We start from the raw sequence: 26,260 nt of genomic DNA on the forward strand, positions 1-26,260 counted from the left end.
GAAATACTATCAGGAGTTTGTCTCCTCTGCTTTACCAAACCACGGTTGTCTGACGAACGTTTTGACCTTGGACTGCTTTGACTCAGCATTGACATGCTCATCCTTCCGCTGCACCAAGATGTTCACTCATCATCTCTCATGTGAGACGAACACGACAGCATTTCTTCTGAAGGCTGCGTTCAATCAACCTCCAAACGATTTTTTTTTAATTTAACAAGTGAACAACAGCTCTGTTGTTTTCAGCTGTTTCAAACTATTCTTTAATGAGAAGAATATTCAATTGAAGTGCAAAATGGTGGGGTTTTTTTCTTCTTCTTTCGTGTACCTTCCACATGTTTGACAGATCTAACTTTGCGCTTTGATCATATAGTCACAGGATACACATTTTGTATAAGTCGCAAACATTGTGTACCAACTGTCTTCAGATTCCAGCCTCTCCGCGATGTCTGTCGAAGGGTTGAAGGGTTTTGAAAGAACGCAAAAAGGACTCGCATGTTTACGAATGTTTGTCAGAAGGAGAAATATGTAGCTTTCCTACAAACAGTGGTCAGCACGTATCTCGAAACTAAATCCACTGATTGTGTTTGGTCTTGGAAGTCTGATCCGATTTTGTGCGAATAAACAAAAGTAACATGTGTTTTCAATGTTGGTGAAACAGAGATTTGAATATGAAAGCTTGGGGTTGCCTTGGCTTATTTGTATGAACTCTGCGTTAAAAGATGACTCTCAATATGTTTGTATGGAGACTAAATATAGTCCAGAAGCTTATTTACACTCCTTAAAGTTAGTTTAATTTATTTACTCCACTGGCGTTGTTGGTCATTTTGAAATAATAGGTTATTAAACTTCCTTTTTTATGCCTTCAAATTTGAAAATGAAGCCCCTAACTAAAAAGCTAGAGTCCTATTTTAAAAAAAACCCAAAACCAAAAAAAAGTGTCACTGAAAGTGATGAATAATGAGCTAAAACCTGCAGCAAAAAAATCATTAAAAAGGAATCACTGTCACAATTGATGCGGCGAAGGAGGGAATGTGCTTTCTTAATTTGAAATCCATGCGTAATTAATTTTTAAGGTTTATTCGCTTTCATTTAGAGACAGAACAGTGGACATGGTCTAAAATCAGGGAGGGAGAGACCGTGGACTGACATGTGGGAGAGGAGTCACAGGTGGGACTCAAACCCGGGCCTGTCCACCTGGAGGACTTCCGCCTCCACACATGCGGCGTGCACACTAACCACTATGGGCAACCAGCACCCCTAAAGCATAATGAATTTAACTGAGATCCAGTGCTTCTATCTATCAAACGTACGCTCACGTAAGGACCACATAGCTACAGCACAGCAGCCAGAATCTCACACTTGTCTGCTCTCCTGTACACATTTCTTGGTGTCGTCTGTGAATATTTAACGCGTGAGAGTTGGTATTAGAGCTTGTTTTGTTCTCTTGAAAAAAAGAAAACGTTAAAATAAACAGAGAGGATCACAGTTAAAATGCAGCTTGAATTCATTTGAAAAATGATATCAGCTTTATTTATTCGTGTTGACGTTCATCAGAACCTGTAATACTGCAGAGTGAAGTGCCTCCTGTTTTAAATACAACAGTGGCGTACGCAGAAATGTGACGGTGTATTCAGAATACAAACTTCCTAAGAATCTTGTAACATTACTTTTCATATTATTAGTTTATATATTTTTTAGAGTTTGTGTGTGGCAGTGTTGCCTTGATTTGAGAGAGAGAGCGCGATGACATGCAACAAAAGGAAATGCCACCAAAAGTGTGACTTCTGTGGCCTTCGTGCATGAGGTGTCTGCTCCACCAACTGAGCTAAACCAAGCGAAGCCCCTCAAGTGAATCTATTTTTTTTTTCTCTTTCAGTGTATGTCCATAACGTACAAAAATGTTGCACATGGCGAATATTAAAAGTGGCACCAAGACTTTATTTTTGAAGTATTATTTATGGACGTACTCGAATGTATCGCAACAATGTTTTTGGTTTATCAGACAGTGCAGTACGTTTTTAATGACGACAAAGATCATAGGGTGTCAGTGAATACAACGTGAAAGCTGTGAAAGTGCATTCAAAATCTCTTGAGTACATTTGTGTGCTGTTCTCAAGTGCTCCGCGAGCGAGTCTCCCGTCTATATAAACTCTTAGCGTTCACACGGCACACAGCAGGCGCAGAGTGAAAATTATCAACGGAAAATGTAAAAGCAGCATAAGTGGCATAAATTTGAATATGATCTATGTAGTTAGCGTCTTTGTGTCGCAGATGGAGAGAGTACCGAAGCATTTTCCTCAAGTACTGTGTGCTCAATTCAGTGAGACTTCTCGCGAGTAGAAGTGGCAGGTTTTTTTGTGTTTTTTCCAGCAATGCCACATGGGTAAAAGTTGTCTCTTGTTTTTTTTTGTTTTGTTTTTTTAAACGAAACGAATGAATTGAAGTCAGTCGATTTTACGCACGTTGGAAAATCACCCACTGTGACGCTAAACATTCACCTGGTGCTTTATGGCAAGGAAGAAATCAAGACTTTCACACTCTATTGCAAGTCGAACACGTGTTTTAAATCAAACATGTTATCGTGAGCTTGACTTATGAGAGCTACAATATCTGCTTTTCATCCAAAAAACAATCCGTCTTCAGCTACCATCAATCCAAATTTGAGCCACCTAAGTAGCATGATTGATGCTTCGACGCTGCAATTCCACATATTTCAAATCAATGCAATCAAAACACAACAACACAACTGTGTATCCTGCAGTGCTGCTTTCACCTCTGCACTGTTCAGCATTGTTATCTGAAGGCTATCAGTTAGTCTAACAGTCCATTATCACTTATCGCCTTCTGTTGAGCTCAGATCTGTCTCATCCGCTGCTTGGTTTATGACTGTTTATATACTGATGCTTAACTGTCTTCTCTATCAACAGTCAGACCAAGAACTTGTACACTCACTTACAGAGAGGCAGTCAGATTTCATCTCTGATAAATTAGCAGCTTTTCATGTCTGTGTTTCACTCTTTTCCCTTGTCCTTCACCCCCGTTTCTGTCTATCTCTTCATCTCTCTCACTTTCAGTGTATTGCACGACACCGAAGACTGTTAGCGTCACGTGTGCCCGATCACGCCTGTGAGCGCTGTCAAAATACACGATTTACTTCGCCAGCAGATTGAACTGAACTTTCCTTTCAAGTGTAAATAGACACTGACATTTGTTTGCTATTGTGATACCTCACAGTCACAATAATATGTCTTCAAAGTTTTGATCTGCCACTTTCCTCTGCACCTTTCCTCTCTCTCCCAGCGCGTGTTTCACAGTCATTAAGCGTTATCGCTCGCAACTGCCGCTTTATGTCACGGATGGATGTGCTGGAGTGTATGTGCATATAACATTTATCCTTTCATCTGTGACATGTTTGAACAATATTCTCATTGTGGCTGTGTGTTTTCTTTGTACTTTGTGTGTGTGTGATGAAGTGTAACGAAGCTTTTTGCTTTATTCCTCAAGCATTGTTACCATTTAGTACCTGCAGAAGAAAGAGTCATTTTTGCTGCGTTAAAAACTATTCGTCTCTCTCTCTCTCTCTCTCTCACACACACACACACACACACACACACACACACACACACACACACACACACACACACACAGCCCCATTAGTATTGTAGTCTGGGATCTAGCTAAAACATCTGGTGGCTGAGTAACTTTTCAAAGTAGTCTTTGTCCTCACTGTGTGTATATGAACGTGTGTGTGTGTATGTGTATTTGTGCATGTGTAATAAGGGGCAGACTTTTTATGGCGTCCCGTCAAATTAAAATTATGATTTAAACAACTAACATGTTTTTTTTTTGTTTTTTTTCTTCGGTTAAGCGAATAGCCACACCAGACCCTGCAGATTGTTTTTTTTTTGCGTAGTTTCTGGCTGTGTTTGGACTGTAGTGGAAAAGCATTAAAATACAGATTATGGGAGGATTTAAAAACTGTAATTTATGAATAGACAGTCTGGCGTGTTGTATTATTTTATTCACGTAAGGTTGGCGAACTGCTCCACAGCGGGGAGACGAGAAGAAGGGAGCGTAGGGAGAAAGCGACCCCCCCCTTAATTCGCCTCCAGTCTAGCTTGACATTTTGACCCAAATCTGAAAGAACTGGAGGACAAGTGGTGAGAAACGGCAAACTTCACCTGTGCTCTGCAGGGTGGGGTCCAGCTTGGTTTTTAAGTGATGCTGTTAAATAATCCTGCTGAAGCAGCTCTGGGCTTTCGAGGATACAGCCCTGCACACACTTTGAGCAGATACCTTCAGGGCTTCTCTTCAAACCACGCACACTTTGAAAGATGCAAGGATCCATCCTCTCTCACCGCACTAAAGAGGGCTTCATCAGCATTTTTAAAGGTGAAGCATCTTGTCCTGGCAACAAAAAAAAAAAACCATTGGTTTAATGCATACATCAAGTGTAATGTAGGGAAGTCTTTGACGTGAAAAGAAGCGGTTGACTCTTAGATATCCACAACCTTTTAGTTCAGGTAGAGGTTTTTGGATTTTGTTAATGTGACTTTAAATTAAACTATCGAACGGCAACGACGGGGTCCAATCAGTCACTGTTTAATAGACTGAGTAGTGATTTAGCACATTATTTTAAAAGAATAAAATGATACGCTTCTTGTTGTAATGCAACCAAGTGTCGGCGCTATCGCCTCAAATAACTGTCTTCATCAACAGTTGATTGTTGGGCGCTCCTGAGCCCCTCGCCCCTTTGTTCCCTATCCTTCTTCCTGCATCCTATCCCATCTCCCTCGATCCCATGTTCAAGCCTGGCACAGTAGCACAGTCTCGGTAGATGGAGGTGGATTTGCCCAAGATTTCTTCCCCTATAAAGGAAGTATTTTTCCTTTCTGTAACTTCTGCTAAAATGTTGCTTAAGTGCTCCTGAGGGATGAAGCTGGCTCTGTGTAACAAAGACATGAGTGAGTGTGGTCTTTTACCTGCTCTTTGTAAAGTGTCTCAACAAATCATGTCAAACTGAGCTGCATTGGTGAATCAATTTTTGCAAGGAAGTATAACAGATACCGAAGCTCTGATTGTCAGTGGAGTATTTTAAGTGCCAGCTCCCTATATGTGAATCATTTCTTGTTTTTATTAGTCTGATACAATGGGCTGAACTGAAAATTCACGAGTTCTTGAGTTCATCGTCTGACAGAATAAGACTTTGAAAGACTTTACATTCAGCTTTGAAAAGCCATATTTCAGAGTTTCTGGAAGTTGGGATGCAAAGATCGATTTATTAAATCAACTGAAAGGAGAAGCTATAAATCAAACCTACGAATACTGGATGTGATATATATTCCTCACAGTCCTCACAAACATTCTTGCATGATTCCCTTTTCCTGCGGTGGAGTTGATTTGATCTTTGTTTTTAGGATCATGTTTGGACATTCAAATCATCTTAGTCATCTAAAGTGATTTATCATTCAGATACATAAATCAAAGTTTGTTTCGTTAGGGTCATCATATCACGTTTGGCAACACTTTGGATTAATTGCAGCAGTGAGGCTGGGCTCACACATGACGTTCACTTTTCTATAACATCTCAAACCATGCTTTTGAAACCCCTTCAAGCCTCACCTTTAGGACCGAACCATGTAGAGACCTGAGAGATTCAATCATTTGGTTAGTGTCAGCATGTTTCTCATGAAAGAATAAAAAAAAAAACATGTCAGCACGTTTAAAATACATCTCTTTAACAGGAAGAAGTAGCCTGTGAAGGATCAGATAAATGATATTTGTCGTGGTCAGCATGTTTTTTTTTTATCGTCTTCTCACAGAAAGACAGATTTGTCTTCTCCTTGCTGTTTAAAATGTGCAGCCATGTTTTTGTAAGTGTCTTCTGTGTGTGTGTGTGTGTGCGCGCGCGCGTGTGTGAAGTGGATGCATGGAAAGATGGATGATAGAGAGAGAGGGAGGTGGTTTCTTTTTTGAAATGGAAATGAAGGGGGCACACATCTGGGGGTCTTTGAGACTTTTTGTTTGGGGGAGACAGAAAAGGTGGGTGTCAGAGGCCCACAGTCACGAGAGTATGTGTGGATAATATAGGAGTTGCAGGGGAAGAATGGATGATAAAAAAAAAGGGAAGAGGAAAGGGCAGTTTCTCTTTTCTGGGGAAGAAGAAGATAAGGGAGAAAAAAAAGAGGGGGGGGGAGGTCTCTTTGGTTGGTGTTGGCCTGTGGAGAGAGGGATGGATGGATCAATTTATGGGTGGAGGAAGTGAGACAAAGGATCGGTGAATAAAGGAAAGATAAACGAGGGAAGGAAAAGGAAACGTTTAGAACAGTTAGGTGGAAATATATCAAGAAAGGGAAATCAGAAGGACAGATGAGGAACTTATAGACCCAGAATTAGCATAGGAGGAGAGGGAGGAGGGATCAAGGAGGGGGAGAGCAAAGGGGCCAAAAGATCACTCGCTATAGTCGAAAACTTTACGGCTGACAGTTAAATTTGCTCTGGTCCTGTGTGTGCGTGCGTGCGTGTATGGGTTTGTGCGTGTCAGGATGGGGGGGGAAAGCTCAGTGGGGGGGGGGGGGGGGGGCATGGGGTTTGTTCTTCTACATGGCTTTTAGGCTTTTTAGTGCTTCACACACAAGTCTCCCGTTTTTTTCGGAGGCCGGTTTCACCTCACTGTGAGAATCTCTTTTCGCTCTCAGAGAAATCAGGGAGTGACTTAAGTGATTAAAACATGAGTCCACTCCCATATATATATATATATATATATATTTAAAAAAAAGTCAGTGTTGTTGCTGTGTTGAATGAGGAGGGCGTTCGTGAAAACCAGCCCAGGATGACGTGCCTAAACAGATCGACTCTTCAGTTGGCCACTCCCTCCAGTATCTTTTGTTCTTTCAGGGGTTTGGACATCTTTCACTTTTTAATACCTGTGTGATAAGACAAGACATGCGCGCCTTCAGATCGGAACGACTTTTAAATCAAAACCTTCACGATTAAACCTTTTGAAGTTGCGTCTTACGTGTCGTGGCCTACGATCAAAGAAGTGCTCCTCGTGTTGTTGTTGTTTACAACTAATAAAAACAACTCAGGATTAGTTTGACAACGTGTGAAGTAAAGAAGGCCTCTGAATTTATCTCCCCCGGTACTTAAAAGAGTTTTAAAAGAGAAGCTTTGAAGGAACAGATATAAACATGGCTTTTTTTCCCAGGATGATTTATTGTGCTCAAACTGCTGTAGAGAATTGTGAAGTTTCTTTTGAGTAAACCTTAATAACAATGCAACTGCAATTTACAGGGGGAAAAAAAACAGAGATAAAGACAAGGGAGTGACGTAGATGGGAAGTGAGAAGGTAAAGCAGAAAAGTAAGCAGATGTTGTTGAAAAAGTTGGACTCCGTTTTTGTGTGCTGAAAATCATCTTCTGGTAAATTCTGTGGACTAAAAGCACCGCAACAACTCACTGTTCATCCGATATCTCTTTTTAAAAAAAAAAAAAAACCCTTAGAGTACCGGTCGTGTAGTGGTTAGTGCGCGAGCCCTATGTACGGAGGATGCAGTCCTCCAAGCGGACGGCCCGGGTTTGAATCCGACCTGTGGCTTCTTTCCTGCATATCATTCCCAACTCTCTCTCGATTCTTGACTAAAACCACCGTTCTATCTTTCAGTGACTGAAAGTAAAAGGTGCTTGATCACTCAGTAAACTGGTCCATTCTGTCCGTTAGTCATTACAAACATTCCTTTCTCTCCGAGAAAGGAATAACAGTGACTCCTTGTGATCACATTTAGCTTAGATTTGACACTAAAGATCAGTTACTGAAAGGAGTCCAGCCCCGAGTTGACATCAGTGTGGCCGTCAAACCAAGTCCAAGTGCTGCTGCCATGATAGTGTTGAACAGAGCTGCTTCACTTGGCCCGTGTGCAGAAGTCTCTGGAAAGGAATACAAAAAGTCAACATTGTGGGTTGAAAATGTTCCGTTGTGTACGCACACACGGTTCATGTACGCGTTTGTGTGCGTTTCTTTTTAAAGTTTGTCCCGACATTTTTTCCCGCCGTTTGCAGGAAATGTCCAATTCTGCAGGCGTGGAAAGAGAGAGAGAGAGAGAGAGAGATGTGTGGAGTAGTATGTTTCTATCTGTGTGCGTGTTTGACTGACGTAATTTTTGAGCTTACCCAGACAGGGACAAACCAAATACATACACACACACTTACAGCGATTTGTGGGCATGTGTGTGCGCTTAAAAATCATCAAATGTCTGGCAAACCTTTGCAGGCTGGTGAGGTGTGTGTGTGTGTGTGTGTGTGTGTGTGTGTGCGCGCGTGTTTCTGGCGAGGCGGCAGTTTGTTTTCCGTATTTTTTTTTCGGGAAGGAAAGTCAGCAATGCAAGCGTCAACAATCAGCATGTTGATTTATGCAGCTCCCAGTTTCTTCCATTACACCTACAACGAGCACTGAAGCCGAGTTTGTTCTCCATTATTTTTGATGTATGAGAATCTTAGCTGCGGAGAGCAAGGTCAAAATCAACAGGCCCGCGTTGATTTATGCAGCTCCCGGTTTTCCTGCTACTATCGTACATCAAGGCAGGACATCAACACCGTCCATGCAGGCTAATATGGAGGCTGTGGTTGGTAAGTTGTTCCTCCCTTTCCAGCCACAAATCAAGCTGTTTAAAAAAAGAACAACTTTTTCTGCTGTTACGTTGCGCCGGCGGACCAAAACATGAAAAACAGTTTTTTATGGTAAAAACTTCTTCTGACCATTAAAGAGAGGGTTTTTTTTGCCACTCTTTGAAAGATTTGTAATATAGCAATAAAAAAAGTATTTTTACCTGCTCTTCTGTTATGTTAACAGAAACAGAGTGAGGTCCTTTACCTGCTTTTTAACACTTATGAATTGACACTATACAAATAAAGATTGATTAATTAAATGATGACTGGTGCATCACCCATGATTTGACTGATTTGCACTGACGCTCAGTAAAATGTAGTATTTCTAGTGGTTTAATGCATTTACCATATATTGCCTCCGGTGTATTAGGCGACATTTTTTTCATGGTCTTTGTTCACACATGGACAAAACCTCTTCGGCCTACATGCAGCGTGTTGATGCTTCTTTTTCCGTCCCTATGACGGGGACAATACTGTCAAGTGTTGCTTTAAGGGAGATGTCAAAAGGATTCTCTGAATAAAGGTAATAAAGGCTCTGAGATGCAGTAAGAGGAACATGACTTTGACAGGGAAGTGGCAGCGTGGCAGTCACTCGCACGTGCGTCTGTGTCAGCGGCGCACTTGAAAAGCTCTGGGCGTTTCTTCCAGTAATGAAAAAGCCAGACCACACCTTTAATCAACTTGAATCTAAACAGCTGAAAGATCTGGTTGATCCAGGTCACAAGAGAGAGAGAGAGAGAGAGAGAGAGATCCTGTTTTGACGGTGTCCTCTTGTCTGGTAACAAGTCTGATAAAAACTCTGTTGTTTAATTTGAATGCACAGATAGCAGCTGAATCTTCACACAAACACCAGCAGTCCACTTCGCTGTAGAGAAGTAGAACATTTACGAAATAAATCATTGAGGGGGAAAAAGACAGAATTATACAAGTAGTGCATGATTATTTTTTTTTTGCACTTTTTTGTTGTCTTTGTGTTTGCCTAATTATGGTAAACCTATGGCTGAGTATCATTGAACTGAATCGAACAAATATCCATACGATTTGTGATTCTGATTAACTTTGACTGACATCTCCTGAAAAGATGTTCACGCTGAGTGTTTTCTTTGAGAGATTGTCTTTTTTTTTTTTTTTTTACACATGTTTTCATTTGTTCCCTATTTTTTATTTCTCATTTAAGATTCCATAAATATAGAACAATGTAAAATTCTGTTCTTCTTGTCAGCTCTTCTGCCTTCAGCTCCTCCATGTTAGTAATATGTTAAAAAAGACTAACTACATTATAGGCATACAAAACACACAAACCACAATAACGACTGAGGATGTTGATAAACCAGTTGAACGAGCTATGCCAAATAGTTTATCTGATTCGTGTCCTGTGATTGGTTGAAGGATATCTTTAAGTTGAAACGAATCGTCTGGCCAATCGTCTCCCTCCGCTTGTGTGTTTTCAATTCTTCTACTTAGACAAACGTAAGGACATGCGCCATGAATTTAAAATACATTCAAAACAACTGAATAAGCCGATTATTTTCCTTTGAATAAAAAAGAAGAGGTTTTCCTGTCTGCCTGATGGCTAATTGATGGAATGTGGAACCAAACTGAGCCTACATGACATCTTCAAACAAATCATTTCAATCTGTCCGTCTTCTGCTCCGTTGTTTGAACTAAAAAAAAGATAAGGATTTATCAAAGCAGCATAAGATCAGCTGTGTTTATTTGAAAAAATCTAGAAATCAAAACTGAATAAACTAATTCATGTCAGATGGAATAGTTGAGCGGAATCTAAAACAATAGACTCACTGTGCTCTAATTGGTGGAATATGGTGCTCAAATCTGTGTATGTAACATCTGAAAACGCAGCAAGACACATCAAAAGGTCTTTCAAAGATCATTTTTCTCCGGCACAGAAGGGGGGGGGAGAGAGAGGAAGAAACAAACGTAATTAGTTTGACCACCATGTCATTTGAAACGGCATTAGCAATAACAAATCAGAAAACAATAAAAGAAGAGAGCAGCGATAAATTCAAGGGCTTGTGTTTCATGGTAGAAGATTGGACAGGAATCTGAAGGGAGTACAGCATGTGTGTATTTTTGTTGCTAGCGTGTGTTTATAAGTACATGCAAACGTGTGTGTCTAAATGTGTGTGTGTGTGTGTGTGTGTGTGTGTGTGTGTGGATGAGAGCGAGTCAGTGGGTATTTGTGTGTAATCATGTACGTCAGGCCGTCATGAATGGTGTGTTTGAGTCAGAGCGAAGCGTGGAGTTCCTCGGGCTGGACCAAATTGGAAACAGAAAAACAAACATTCACTAGGAACTCCCCCCCCCAACCCCCCAACCCCACGCAGCTCTCCAACTCTACACCACAATCCCTGGACACCCCCCCCCCCCCCCCCCGGCCACCCCCCACTCCCCCACCCCTGGTCTGCTGGCTAGTGGCGCAGTCCAACCTGTCTGGGACAATGTAACAGTCTATAGTCGGACCGGACCACACACGTTCGTAGAGGGGGGGTCAGAGCACAGGAGGGAGAGATGCAAGGGGGGGGGGGCGGTCGGTGGAGGTCTGAGCCGCAATGACAGTTAGAAAAAAAGGCACAAGATGAAGAAGAGGCTTATAAAGATGACTCTGTGATGGACTGATGGAAAAGAGAGAGAGAGAGAGAGAGAGAGGAGGAAGGAAAAGTGGTTAGATGTGCGATGTGGAAGACATGAGTTGTAACGGTGAGAGAGAGGGGAGTGAAAGAACGAGATAAGTCATGCTGTAGAAGAGATTAAAAAAAACAAAAAGAGGAGGAAAGACAGTGATTGAGAGAATGAGTAAGCAGCAGCCCGACTGAGTCAGGACTCCCCGGAGGAAATGTTTACTATCACACACACTCTTTAAGAAGAAGACAACTTTTCTTTTCCTTTTTCTCTCCCTCTTTTGAGCGCGACTGATGCACAAGCCATACGTCTGTCTTTCTTTTAGTCACTGTTCTTACTTCTTTTGAGCTAATTCTATTATGTGGTCAATCATTTTAGTAACCGTAACCACATGTGTGTACGCTCACTCTAATTTTACAGTTAATGTTTTCCAGCCTTAAGAAAACAATCACCATGTATTAGAGTGACCTTATTGTTGTGTCTGCGTGTTTGCATTCGGGCTTCCTACAGTAATAAAATGTCCATCTGTGTTCATTCAAAGCAGCTAAATGGGACTTCTTGTCATGGTTACCTGGGGGACGTATCATCCACCTGGAAAATATAAAAAACCCCAAGTTTACATGATCTTTAAACATGACTGTTTTAAAGATAGGGAGGTTGTTTTTTTTTTTTTTTAAAAAAAGACTCATAATATCAGCATGACTCATGATTTACTTTTTATGCCAGCAGTCCTTTTTTTTTTTTTTTTTTTTGTTATAAACAGCCAATGTGCTTTTTCAGATAAACGGCACACTCCGCCTCTCGTATGACTTGTTAATGTTCTATCTGACATCCAAACAGAGTTAAAAGGGCAGCTGGATGTGGTCAGGACCACACTGAGCCAGGTAAACCACGCCACAGGTAGCCTTGGACCAATAAAACGGATAGAACAAAAGCTTTCTGAGCTACCAAGAAAATAGATCCCAATTTAGACTCTGCTCGGAAGTGTGTGTACGCATGTGTGAAGACTTTTGTCTCTTATCCACCACTGTTATACACACACACTCGCACACACACACACACACACACACACACACACGTACATACACACACACACACTGCTCAGACTGACCCAAGGAAACAGGCTTTGTATAAATACAGACTCGGATTTAGATTTGCGGTGAGAGGGAGAGAGAGGCAAGACGGATGGAAAGAAGAAAAAGAAGAAGAAGGGGTGGCACAGAGCGAAGGAGAGAGAGAAGTGGTACAGACAGAAAGAGAAGGAGAGAGAGGGTGGGGTGACTCTTGTGGTTGGGGCAACAAAAAGGGGGAACCAAGAACTGAAGACATTTAACACTAGAATTACCGGATGAAGAAAATCCAATTGTGGACGGTCACGGCCACTGAAACGCTTAATATGCGACAATGAATGAATGAATGAATTCCTGGAAATTGCTCATTGATGACCCGACTCGCTGTGACTTGATCGATCGTGAAACGGAGTGTATAATAATTGTAGAAACAGAGAGAGAGCTTTGCTGCTGCCTCTGATTGCTTGCACAGGCTGTAATTGTTTTCCTATTTCAATGAATTCCTCGTGGTGTTATTAGTGGCTTTTTTTTTTGTTGACAATTTATCGGCAGCATTCTGTTTCGGAAAAAAAAAATAATTCAAAGTATTTTAATGTGATTCATTGACTATCAGTGTTTGTTTCAAATGAAGCTGTTATTAAAGTGCAACAACTTCTTAAATCCCTGCATACAGACTAGTTGTAAAAAGGTCACATCACACTTTGGTATGAAGGTCGGATAAATTGTCAATTGAAGATTTAAAAAAAAAAATATATATTACTGTAAAAAGAGTTTCATTTTTTTATTAATTTAAAAATATTCTAGTTTATGCTTTCCCTTGCTCAAAGAAACTTTTGTCTTTTTGCGACGTTTTATCTGTGGCTTGGCTTCATCCTGGGGCCTTCACATGTGGAAGGCGTTGTCATCTGTCAGCTCGGTGATAAAAAAAAATTGCTACAATTAGAGAGTTTGCCCGGCCCCGCTCTCAGCAGGGCACTAAATAATTTTGCTTATTTTGTACCTTTGATCAGACCATCAATTTTGCTGTCTAAACCCCGGGCACAATTGTTTCCTGACCCAAATACGTAAAGTATGACCAAAATGTCTCAAGCCTGGCTCAAATAGCTCCCAGTAAATGTTGCAGAATGCGTGCGTTTGTAATGTGGTTTTTCTGTCATTTTTCCAGGTTGTTAAGGTGATGGCGGATTCTGACAAGCGTGACTGAGGAGCTACCCAGAGCCAAAAAAAAAAAAGAGACCGGACAGCGAGAGGGGCAGCCTGCATAATACCTCTTACACGGATCTACAGCAAGCGTGATCAGACTAAAAGCTGCACTGCTGTGTGGCAAAAAGAGGAGCGACGGCCTCGCATTAAAGCTAGCTTAGTGCTACGTGGAGTTTAAAGCAGCTAAAAAAGTTTTTTGCTCTGCTTTTTATGGCTTTGTCTGGAGTTACACGACCTGATAAAGACACGGAAGGATCATGTTAGTGTGACACCCGGTTCTGCTTCTCATTACCATGTGGAGTACAGAGGGCCAGTAGCCGAACGTTTGCCGGACAGACCGCTGCGACGCCGGGTCGGACCGAGCTGCTTCAACAGAGCTGATGCCAAGGACAGGAGTCTGCCATGATGCTTATATAACCTGATGAACTGCAGAGGTATGACATACATATTTATATCCAGCCTTTTAAAAAGAGATAAAACTCATCAGCTTGTTATGCCTTTGCTTTCTCTTTCACACAAAATAATGCATGATCAGTATTTAAGTAAACTGCTGCAATAACATTGAGAAACAAGAGGTTTGAATTTATTCTTCCCGCATTTAAATATTTGCTCAAGAGTCTTTTAATTGATTTTATCAAGCAGTGTTTTTTTGTTTTTGTTTTTGAATGCCCAGATGATGATAATTATTGTAATTTGATCTTCGTTGGACAAATCAAATGGACGCGTTTATCCTTTTTTTTCAGGAACATCTTATTTTATCCTTTTTTCATTTTGAAGCGTTACTCCTAATCAATGCAGATGAGAACAGTCCCATCACACGACTAACTGATTTTTCTTCATTATCTGAGGTAATTACTGTGGTCATGCACGTGTGCGTGCGTGTGGATGTGCTTGACAGTTTAGTTTTGTTAACAGCAAAAAAAAAAAAAAACATGCTTCATTTGTTTAGATGAAAGAACAAAGTTTCTGCCAGCATCTCTGCCTCGCAGACCCTCGACCACTTTGCTGGCCTCAGTTGATTAGTGGAACTGCCTTCAGCTAAAACGCGGGGGATTGTTTACAGGGCCTCAATGACGAGCTGAGATTGCTGATAAAGTAGCGTTTTGTGCAGAGAGACGGCTCTCTGAGATGCATTATGAAGAAGTGCTCTTAGTCATCTCTGTTGGAGGAAGTGACTGCGCCGGTCGACTCAAAATGCTCCCCATTATGCTCCAGTCTACAGGAGCATGATGAACTTCTTCTGACTGTGTTAAACGGTCTGTTTGATTATTGCGATGACTGCATGTCAAACATTACCTGCTCCTCGATCATGCCTCCCAGCATCCTACTTTGGGAACAACTTGATAACATCACTAGAAACAATTTGATTGTGTTTTAGAAATCCTGCTACAAATGCGCTTATACTCCACAGCTACAGTGAAAGTGTTACCGTCAAAGTTCTACTTCTGTCAGTGAGCCTGCAGTGACGTGATGACGATGATTATTTTTCTGTCTGTGAATTTAGGGGGTAGAACTTTTGTTTCGACGCGTTGAAGACTTTTTAACTTTTTGAATCAAAGTGTTTCCAGGGCTGACAAATCACGCAGCTTATTATACGTCAGGAAATACAAATACTCACAGCTGAGGTTATGATGTAAGCGTGTGCACAATGCTGCAGTGGTTTGTGGTGCAGGGAAAAGTACAACATTAGCAGAGTGTTCATGTGTTACGACAGTACCTCTCTTTCTTTTCTTTTTTTTTCTTTTTTTTTTCTTGATATGTTTTTGTTATTTTATCCAGTACATGCAAAAAACCCTTCAAACTGTTCTGGGTGTTTGAGTGTGCAGTTAGAGGTTCTTTCACTGGACCACTTTTGTTGCTGGATCAGGACTAAGACGTTTGATTCAAGGTGCGGACACAACGTGTGAAGAACTCCTCCATTATTTTTTTTCTTTCTCTCTTGTCAAAGTTACACCATGTATTCATTCATGCACACGCACACGCACAGACTCTACAGTACAAACATTCACCCAAACACAGAAATGCTGTGTTGTCCTCTGCCACACGTGCTGAAGCACTCTGTCTGCTTCCATTTTTTCTCTCTCTCACTCTTCTTCTTCTTTCCTGCTGCCTCAACACTTTGTCATCGTTGAAGTTCTTTTGCGAAGAAATTAGCCTCAAGGTGACTTTTTATTGTTTTATTGTTACTTTACCAGTAATGTGGCTTCATATTCAAAAAACACTTTTGAGTTGCTGCAGACCTAAAGAATAAAAAGTCTATTCGCTGTAACAACTCAAAAAGTCTGATAAGTAAAAAAAGTTTTGGAGAAGGTGATGCCTAAAATGTAGTTTGTGTGATTCTGTGTTTGTACAGTATGGATGTTTGATAGATAAATCTTGTATGAATAAATGAGTGCAAACATGTTTGTATGATACTATAACGTCTACAGTAAGTGTGTGTGTGTGTGTGTGTGTGTGTGTGTTTTTCATTATGTGGTATGGTGGCTCTGCGTGGTGATGTTTTTACTGCAGGGTGGATTTCTTCAAGCTGCTTGATGTTCTAGTTGTGGTTTGCGTTTGTATTTGTCCCGCCGTTGGTACACATGTGTATGATGCATGCTTTCAACTGTGTGTGTATAGACACACATGTATGTATGCGTGCATCTTTGTGTTGCATTTGCTTGTGTTTGCATTGTGGTATTCTGCAGTCTTTGATATGCAAGTACACGTCAGAATGTTGCAGATTTTTTTTTTTTTTTTTTTTGTCTCAGGGTTTTAAAAAAACTGAAGAATGTCGAGTAAAGACAATTCAGCCAGGCCCAAAAGCTAGCAGACTGTAATGCAACACACTCACACACGCACATTAAAAATGGCATTTATGGGTTTGTCTCTGCGATGAAGTGCCCCACTAACAAGCTACCCTTGTGTTCCAGCTTCTTGTCTCACTGAAGATCTCGTTTTTCCCTACGTCTGATTGTATGTCACCCTGATGCACAAAAACTCTCCTAAGAGCCAGCTTCAGGTTCAGCTTCAGGAGAAAAGGTTGTTTATATACGTAGTATTTACGACCGGTTAACCTATTTGCACAAAATGGGTCAACACTCGGTTCATTGTGTTTCTGGTGAGCTCATCGTCTCAAAACATTACAGCCGGAAGACTCGTGAGTTCTCACAGATCCACAAATGTAGGTTTTGGTGTCAGTGTTTCATTCTGTGCTTTTGTGTGTGTGTGTGTGTGTGTGTGTGTGTGTGTGTGTGTGTGTGTGTGTGTGTGTGTGTGTGTGTGTGTGTGACGTCAACAGATTTATCAATTTGTACAGAGGTCATTTAACTTCCTCCCCACTCTCACACACACACAGTCAGATATGCACACACTGCAGGTTGTACCCCAAACAACAAATTAACTTAAATTAATTACAATCAAGGCTTATTAATGAGGCAGAAAAAAGATAAATAAAGAAGGTATCCCCAGCTGCCATGGTAATGAATGACCTCATTTGTGTGTTTGTTCATGATTCACTTGTTTAAAGGGAGATCAGAGTGACAGCTGTGTGTGTCAGACATGTATTATGTCATCTGTTTGTCCTTTTTACCTCTTCAACTTAAAGTCATTTTGGTCTGCATCGTGTGCTGTACATTGATAGCAGCATGTGGTTCCAATAGTATAGGAGTGAGCTTTTGGACTACAACAGCAATAATGCACCGCATGCACAACTTCGGAACTACATTATCACGTGTTAGCACGTTGCATCATCTGAACGCTACTTAATAATCAACTTGTCTTTCAATGTTGAAGGTACTTAGGTCGTGAAAGTGGCTCCACCCACTGCACCTTTCCTCTGTCATTAAAGAAACGCTTTCCTGTGCTCCATGTACACACATACCTTCATCGGAGTCTCGGGCCAAATCCAAAGGGCGGCTCAGTCTCATAAACAGCCTCAAGAATGCTAACCTGATCTCACGGGCCCCAACATTTCGTCCCCAATATTTTGTCAAATCTGGCAGGTATATACAGTCCAGACCTGACTCATATTAAGAGGGAGCAGTTAACTAAATGTTGGACCGAGTGCCAACACTCAGCAGTCGCCTGGAGTTGGCTCGTGACTGGCTCTGTGATTGATAATCAGTCAGTCTAATGTTGCAGGAGCTTCTTGCCAAATTTAGCTTCCAGCCGACACTGTGTCTTATAGCATTGCCTGATTAAGTCAGGATACTTTGCTGGCTAGATGAAATGTCAACTCTAATGCAAGAAAAATTGCATAAACTACACAATAAATTTCCAGATCGGCAGCAGGTTGAACATCAACTTAATTATAATAAGAACGAGAAAGAAAATAGAAGCAGTGACCTTGTGCTTGTTTGTATAGAGAAGTTTCCCTGTCGTATGTTAAGAACTGACTGTACCTGTTTTTCTATGACCCTGCTGTGGGATACAAAACAAACTTAATCAAGAGTTGCACACTTCACAATAAATTCAACCCACCTGTTAGTTTGTCTGTAGGGACGGATTTAAAATACAAAAAAAGTGTCTGGCATTTGTTGGTTGCCTGGTGTGTTCATTTTCCACGCTGGTTTTTAAAGGGTTTTTTTTTTTTTTGGTCTAACTTTTCTGGAGGGAAAAAAAAATCCCATAATCCGATTTAAAAACAGTAAATAGGCAAAGCAGGGGCAATGGACCTAACCTAGTTTTCATAGCTTCAACTAATTTATCTTGGTCCGTCTGCTTCTGTTTGTAGCAGAGTTGGGGTTGGAAGCCATTAATCAGATAAGGTTAGTGAATTGACCACATAGCCAGAGGGAGACCAGGCCCAGACTAGTGGCTCAGTATTTGAAGGTTATAACCACAGAATTACCCTCTTTTAATGTGTTTGAGACACAGATGTCTTTCTTTGTTGAAGCCAATCAAAAATCAAAAAGAGTGTGTGCATGCTTTAGGACCCAGACGCTTAAAGTAATGCTCACAGAAATGATTAGATTATTACAAATGTGCTCTCAGTCTCAAGTTCATTACTCAAACGCTTCTTACGATCTCCAATGTTATCGTTGTATGTTTGTCTTTGTGCACGTCTGTGTGCCTTTCCCATGCCATGTCTGCTTATATGTCACTGCTTGCTCTAACAATATCCAATGCTACACCCATTTACCTTCAAATGTTGCATGTGTGTGTGTGTGTTTGAAGGGACCTGTTTGTGTTTGTGTGTGTGCGTGTCTTCCGTTGGGTGTGCACAGATGTGGGTGTTTTTTTTTTGTGTGTGTGTTTTTTTTTGTACAGCTCTGGCTACAATAGCATGTTGTAGCCAAGTGAACAAGTGTTAACAAGCCCTGCGCAGACTGTATTTATTTAATCCATATGCTGGTGAGCTATACAGCTGTGTGCTGCTGCTGCTGGTATGTCTGGAAGGAAAAATCAGTCTGCAGTCGCAGCCTCGACTGAGTAACAGGATTTATTGCCAAGTCAGCTCTAATGTGGCTGCTTTTGTTGTCAATGACTGTGCCTAAAAAAAAACCAACCTGTGTGTGATTTTTATTTGTTCACCCGAAAGTAGCACTTTGCTGATAATGCAACATTTTTTCACTTTGCATTTAAATCATGGGAGGGTAATGCTTCTACTGCCAGCACTTGCAGATGTTTTTCTCTAACACTGCCGTTGCTTTCACCAATCAATTTTGAATAAACCAGTTGTTATTACATTGCGCCATATCTACTGACACTTTACATTAGAGGCACTCCTGAGCCATACTCATTGTAATACTATTCACAGAGACCCACGTTTAATCCACCAATGAGCAAGAACCTGGCAACGGTAGAAAGGAACAACTTTCTTTCAACGGCAAGAACCCTGAGCAAAAGCAGACTCATTGATGGAAAGTCATCTGCAAGGATGGGCCCGGAAAAGTGGGATAGAGTGAGCCACAGAAAGAGAGGGATGGACAGATGTACGCTCAGCAACAACAATAAATCGGTTTTATAAAGAATCATAGGAGCAAGGTCAATATTAGCATTAAAGAAATGACTAACACTCGCAGTGAGTCCTTTCATACTCATAATGTAAGTATGAGTGATTATAATGATTGTAACAGTCGGAGTCAAAGAGGTCCACAGCAGCATGCAGACTTAAATATCTTGACATCATAGGCAGAGTTGGGCCAGAAGTGCTCAACATCCAATTATGCACGGCAGATTTCATGGATTACTTCACATTTTATAGCATGTTGTCACCGTTTATGCAGATTTGCGTGAGCCAGAGTCCACCTCTGAGGAAATGCAACAAAGACACGCAGACCTCAGGCTGCTGCTGATAGAGACGCTGCCAGCTCGACGGCACCAGCTCGTAAGACTGAGCAGAGCTGCTGGGAGCTGCCGGGCTAGTTGCTAGCGATGGCGCTGTAACTAGCAGCCAGAACATTGAGCTAAAAGCAGCCAGACGGCCTGGCAGCAGCAGGACGACTTGCCAGAACAATAAAAACAGAGTAGCTGGGGGCTGACAGATAGTTCCAACTGGTAGTCTTTTCAGGTCCAGGTGCCAGTCAGAGGCAAACGCAAGCGAGTCAGTCCCCATGCTGCAGCAGGTTTCACAGAAGACTGCTGTGTTTATTTGACCGGGTTGCCAGTTTTACAGCAGAGGGAGTGATGCTGTTCAGATCAATGCTGGGGCTGAATTGCCCTCAAATATAAACAAGAAAAAGCAAGCGCTGCCATCTGGATCACCAGGGAGTTTCTTTAAAAATATATGCTTTTATTTCTAAGTGTCAAGAGTGTCAAGTTACATTATTCTAATTATGAATAGTATTAGTCTTGCTGCTTGAGTGTTCCTTTCTGATAGGAACGAAAGGTGAAACCCTCATATACATAGCTGAGGATGCATCGAGTACCTCATTCATGTAGTATCTTCCTCCTTCTTATGAAAGGAAGTTCTGCCCGTTAGATGACTCAGCGCTGCTCTCTTCTTCGGCATCACGTCTTACTGAAGTCACTTACTTGGTCGAAACGAATCAGCGCTGAGCAAGGCGACCTGAACAGAAAACGACGAACATTTCTGATTCCAGCTGCTTTCATTTCCCAGACACATTTGACTGCAATAACAAACACCGCCGACTTTGAGTCAGCAATCCTTTCAGAGCCAATTCTCAGTAATGTGACGTGGAAACTTTCTTTATGTCAAACTATCGTAGGAGCTGCGGTGTCTTCAACTACATGAGGGAAAAAAAGGCATTTACAGAAATAGATTCAAATACTGTGTCAAGCAAACGAAGCTGGTCCTGCAGACTTCCCTTTACACATTATTATAGCCTCTAACGGATATGTATAGAAATGTTGAGGAAAGATGGCATTGAATTGTCTTGAGACTGGAAGGGGGCTCAGCGTGAATAGTTTTTATGAGCTGAAGCAGACTTAAAAAGATGGTCTATTGGTTTATCGTGCGTTTCTGCTACAGAAGCTCTGCCATTAAAACCAGCAGCCCCTTTTACAATGCCTGTTTAAGACTGCACAACCCAGTTACGCCTCAACGTCACAGGACATTTCACAGAGGTGTAATAGTGAGGTGAAAGCATTGGGCTGCTCTGCAGGTATTAGGAGTAGTAAGCAGCGGGCAGAAACGGCTACATTAGGCAATGGTTGGAGCTGCCCTTGTGTGTGTGTGCGCATGTTTGAGTGTGTGTATGTGAAGCTCCTGCCTTAACACAGTGCACACTGGGACATTGCTTTTGCGTGGTTCAGTATGAATACAGAGGAAGAGGGACAAGCGACGTTATGGTGCTGCAGCAGAATCTTGGTGTAAAAATGGCTGGAATTTTTATTGTCATTGAAATTTCCAGCTATCATTTGTTTAAGTGTATTAAAATTGCATTTAGTCTCAAATGTGTTTTTTCACTTTTTGTAAATATGCAAATTTATTTTGCGAACTTGGAGATTCAGATACTAAGATGAAAGTTTTCAGTGTTTTGCTGGGTGGTGTGCACTGGGCTGACTTTTGCTCAGCTTTATTTTGCTCAGAAGAAAAAAAATCATCTCCCATGATACCTTCTCAGCCCATATGGAATAGTGCACAGCTTGGGCTATTTACTTCTTATCCCCACCCAATATACATTTCCCACCTTCTATGAGACTCCTCAGAATACTCAGGTTTGATGTCTTTGGCATATTTCACTCATTTCGCATATTTCATTCTCTGTGGTCTAAAGTCGGTTGATAATAGAAATGCCATTTAACTTATTGTTATTTCTACAGCACCATTGTCCACTGCCAAACAAGTCAAATATTAGTCGTATATCAGCCATAATGACTGGGCGAGCTCCGTTCTGTGGTCTTGAAGACTTCCAGCTTTTTCACAGACATCTGTCCCAGCTGCTTAACAGAGCAGATTTACAACCACCTCTGTCCTAATATTAACTTGAATGCCTACTTTTTGACTGAGGAAAATAACCAAGCTCTCTAATGGATAAGTGCCCCAGAATGCTTAATGCTGATCCTGTGTGTGTGTGTGTGTGTGTGTGTGTGTGTGTGTGTGTGTGTGTGTGTGTGTGTGTGTGTGTGTGTGTGTGTGTGTGTGTGTGTGTGTGTGTGTGTGTGTGTGTGTGTGTGTGTGTGTGTGTGTGTGTGTGTGTGTGTGTGTGCGGTAATCTCCATGGCAGGTTTGCCATTAGTGCACCACTGAACAAGGCAGCAATTCATTCAGCAGGTTTAACTGTCTGGTGTGTGTGAGTTTGAGAGGGAGAGCAATCTGTGTGTGCGTGCGTGTGTGTGTGTGGCTGGTTTCTAAGTGCAGAGTGTGTGTTGTTTTTAGAGAATTGTTTCCGTGCGCCTGTCTGCACCATATGGCCCAATGTGGAAAAAAGGCCCCTTTAGGGGTCTCTGTGTGTGTGTGTGTGTGTGTGTGTGTGTGTGTGTGTGTGTGTGTGTGTGTGTGTGTGTGTGTGTGTGTGTGTGTGTGTGAGAGAGATAGAAGTGTATGTATAGTATGTACGAGTGTGTGTACAGCGGTCTGGTCTGCCCAGAGTGAAGCTGTAAAAACAAAAACGTCTTGAGAAAAGGAGAAAAGAAAAGACAACATACGAGAAGTGATGTCAAAAACTACCCGACTCTCTCTCTCTCTCTCTCTCTCTCTCTCTCTCTCTCTCTCTCTCTCTCTCTCTCTCTCTCTCTCTCACACACTCACACACTCACACACTCACACACACACACACTCTCACACACACACACACACACTCACTCTCATGCCTAAATTTCTTTTCTCCACCTGGATTAAAATAAAAATCTTAATATATTTTCTCCTTATTGAATCTAATTCGCTGTTTGACTTTTATCTCTCGGATTGTACTTCAATCATTTCTTTCTTTTACCTTCATGTCGTTGAAATCAGTCTTTTTTCTTTTGTTTTTGGTGAAAGAATTTACTTTAATTTTCCCCCCAGTAATCACTTTCTCTTCTCCTCTTGCTTTTCATTTGTCTGTTTTGTTTTTTTTCGCCTGTCGTTTATTTTGTCTAATTGGCGTAAACCTCAGGGCTGTGGTAATGACTTCTGAGGTTAACGAGCTTCTGCTAACAATCACTCACTTAGATGCACACACACACACACACACATTCTCACAAACACACATTACACAACCTTGCACACACTCGCATGCACTCTCAAGTAAGCATGGATAGTATACACAGATGAAGGCAAACTGACACACACACACACACACACACACACACACACACATGCGAGGACACACATATGCTGACACTTGACACTTTTTTCGGAAATTGCCCTTACACAATCTGTGATTGTTTTTATCGCAAAACACCCGTCACATTTGATTCCTGGAGCTCCCTCACTTTGAGAATGGAATCCGACGTTATTGACACTTTCGCCGAAACAATGCCAATTAGACCAAGTTTTGACAGTTTTGATAAATATTGTGTGGCTGCTTCTGTAACATGCAGAGAAAATATATTCTACTTCCCCATTCCTCAATTCTATAGCAAAAAATAAACTGAAAACAAAATGGAGCTGTTAGCTGAAGATCTTACACAATTTTCAGTTTATCACCAAAGTTACTCATTCACTTAAAAACCCATGGGATTGTATTCTGCAACAGCATGGACATTAAAATCAGCTGTGTGCCGAAAAAGCTGTAGTCAAAGATCTAATCTAATGGTTGAACTTTGATTTGAGCATCTCACAGACTTGTTAGCAAAGACGGTTTAGGCTTGTGGCGCAGCTCATGAGTGAAAAACTATTCCTCACAACGTGAATCTGTTGGAATGACAGAAGCAGACCAGTAGACATCTTTTCTGAGAAAAATGTTAATAATCAATTATAATATTAATTTAGAAAAAAAACATTTAGGTATTCATAAAAAGCTGTTTCATAAAACTTTTGAACCGCCTTTAACGATCAAGATCGTTTTTTCTTGCCAAATACATTGCAAGTGCAAGTGCAACAAAAAAAACTGTTAAGATGGGAATAAGGCTAAAGTACTGAAGTCAAATACTTCAAATCATTGTAAGAACCAGGGCATCCGTCATCATATCGTTGACTTCAGTAGAAATGAATGAAGAACAGTTAAAGACGAAATGTTGTAAAACGAGTTTCAATATGTTGCCTAAATGATGCAATAATGACATAATGACATAGTGTAAGAGAGGAGCGGGCCCTCCCTGCATTCTGATGAGTGACCACCAGCAGTGCTTGAATACTGTGCACTTTAAAAACGTGTAAAAAAAACCAAAACTAAGCCTTAAACTTGGTGAGTATTACGACATCATGAGAAAGTTAGAACGCCTGTGAGCAGATAGCCTTTGATTGACCCGGCAACACAGGTGCTAATAGATCCATCTGGGCAGTCACTTCAACACTTAATGCATTCCCCTTCAAATCCAGCAGCAGCTTTGAGATGCTAAATTCCACTAAGCCTTATTGATGACTGGTACCTGACAAGAGTCTTGAATGCATCTCCTGCTAGTTCTCCTGGTGTGAACCCTGCTTTAATGTCCCCCCCCCATATCTTGATATGGTCCGTGTTCTGCTGTGACTTCTAAACATTTACATTTCTGCTTTCAAGTGCTGTTTATATATGGCTCTTATCTGCTATCTAACACACACACACACACACACACACACACACACACACACACACACACACACACACACACACACACACACACACACACACACACACACACACACACGGAGACAGGGACAGACGGTGAATCAAACGTTTAGTCCTCCTGACAGCACCACTGTTGCTTTGTCCATAATAGGACAGGAGCAGGGAGAAAGAGGACGGCGGTAAGAAGAGAAAAGAGTGCCACATAGACGGAAGGAGGGGGAGGCAGATAATTTGCCACCAGAGGGTTTTGTGGTGAGGCGAGGCGTGGAACTTTGGTGATTTTAGCTCACAGGCTTTTTGTGAAACTCCATTCATCCTCTTGCTTTTGTCTTCTCATTTCCCTCCTAAGATTGAAGCCTCTGTTCTAGAACAGCAGGAAGGCATTCAGGGTCTTGCTCAAGGACACATTGGTAGGGTGGATTCTTCAGTCGCAGGGGAGAAGACTCGAGGTTGAGATACTTTAGTTCTTAGTCACCCTGACATCTTTACACTACCCTTACTATCCTTATCTTTAAGATCACATATTTTACTCATTTCTACCTTTCATATTGCCAGTCTGTGAAACCAAGAGTAGCTTTGCATGATTTGCAGCACAAAAAAACCTGCTTATTTATCTTGAGCTGGCATCAGTAAAAAGCCCTCATTTCAGCCTCTGCCTGAAACAGCCTCTGGCTGAAATTGAGTTTTTGCTCAATTCAGCCTCTGTCTGAAACTAACCATTACAGGCAGAGGCTGAATCGGGCGAAATCTGCGCAAAATTCCCAGCAATCTGGTTCAGTTCTCGAGATAGTCGGAACCAGAGTTGTCTGACTACAAACTGCCTGCTTGGCATATTCCTCCATTCAGCCAACCTGCTAGAGACCGGACTAGTTCCCTTTTGTCTCTCTGACTCATCAGCTCCGCAGGTCAAAACTGGCCAGAACGTCACCAGGTGTCTTCTATGAGATGGTCACAGAGGATCTCGACCTCTGAACTTCCTTTTATTCCTCTCTAGAATAAAAAAGACACTTGAGCAGAGTCTCACAGCGCTACCTTTTGCTGTATTTGATCGCCGAGTGCCAAATTGTCAAATGGCTACAAATCGCCGACTCATTTGCTAATTCAATTTGACAGAACAGATTAGTTTTCCACCACCGAAGATATTCTAATGTACACATATCTCTTCAGCCAGCCTGAAAATGTGAAGAAGGCCGAGGGATTAGAAGAAGGAGCAATTTGACAAAAAAAAAAAAAAAAAGTCTTGTTGCAGTGAAATGAAGGTAAGAGCACTGCGGGGTGAGGCATTAAGAGTGGAAATGACACATAGGTGGAAAGAATCTCATCCCTGCTCCTGTCTCGCACTCACTTTCTCTTCATCAGTCTCCGACACATTTGCACACACACACACACACACACACACACACACACACACACACACACACACACACACACACACACACACACACACACACGCCATAATAGAACGGTAATTGAACACTTCTTATCTGCTTATCTGTCCAAAGAGGTTCAAAGCAAAGATTCTGGGATCGTGTGTGCGCGCACGTGTGCGTATGCTGTCTGATTCTTATCACACCGTTTGACTCGGAGCTGCTTTTAAGGCAATGAA

At 41.5% G+C, this 26,260-nt stretch overlaps 1 protein-coding gene across 1 annotated transcript in view; it reads left to right on the forward strand.

The window, feature by feature from the left end:
• The window catches only part of trps1 (trichorhinophalangeal syndrome I), a 72,949-nt gene that overhangs the window by 5,811 nt on the left and 40,878 nt on the right, over positions 1-26,260 (forward strand). Inside the window, exon 2 of the mRNA XM_079367403.1 lies at positions 13,539-14,010. Within this exon, the coding sequence (XP_079223529.1) occupies positions 13,998-14,010 (13 nt within the window). The 5' untranslated portion in view covers positions 13,539-13,997. The remainder of the gene's footprint in view (positions 1-13,538; positions 14,011-26,260) is intronic.

The sequence above is a fragment of the Symphodus melops genome (assembly GCF_947650265.1).
Source record: "Symphodus melops genome assembly, chromosome: 18".
NCBI lineage: Eukaryota > Metazoa > Chordata > Actinopteri > Labriformes > Labridae > Symphodus > Symphodus melops.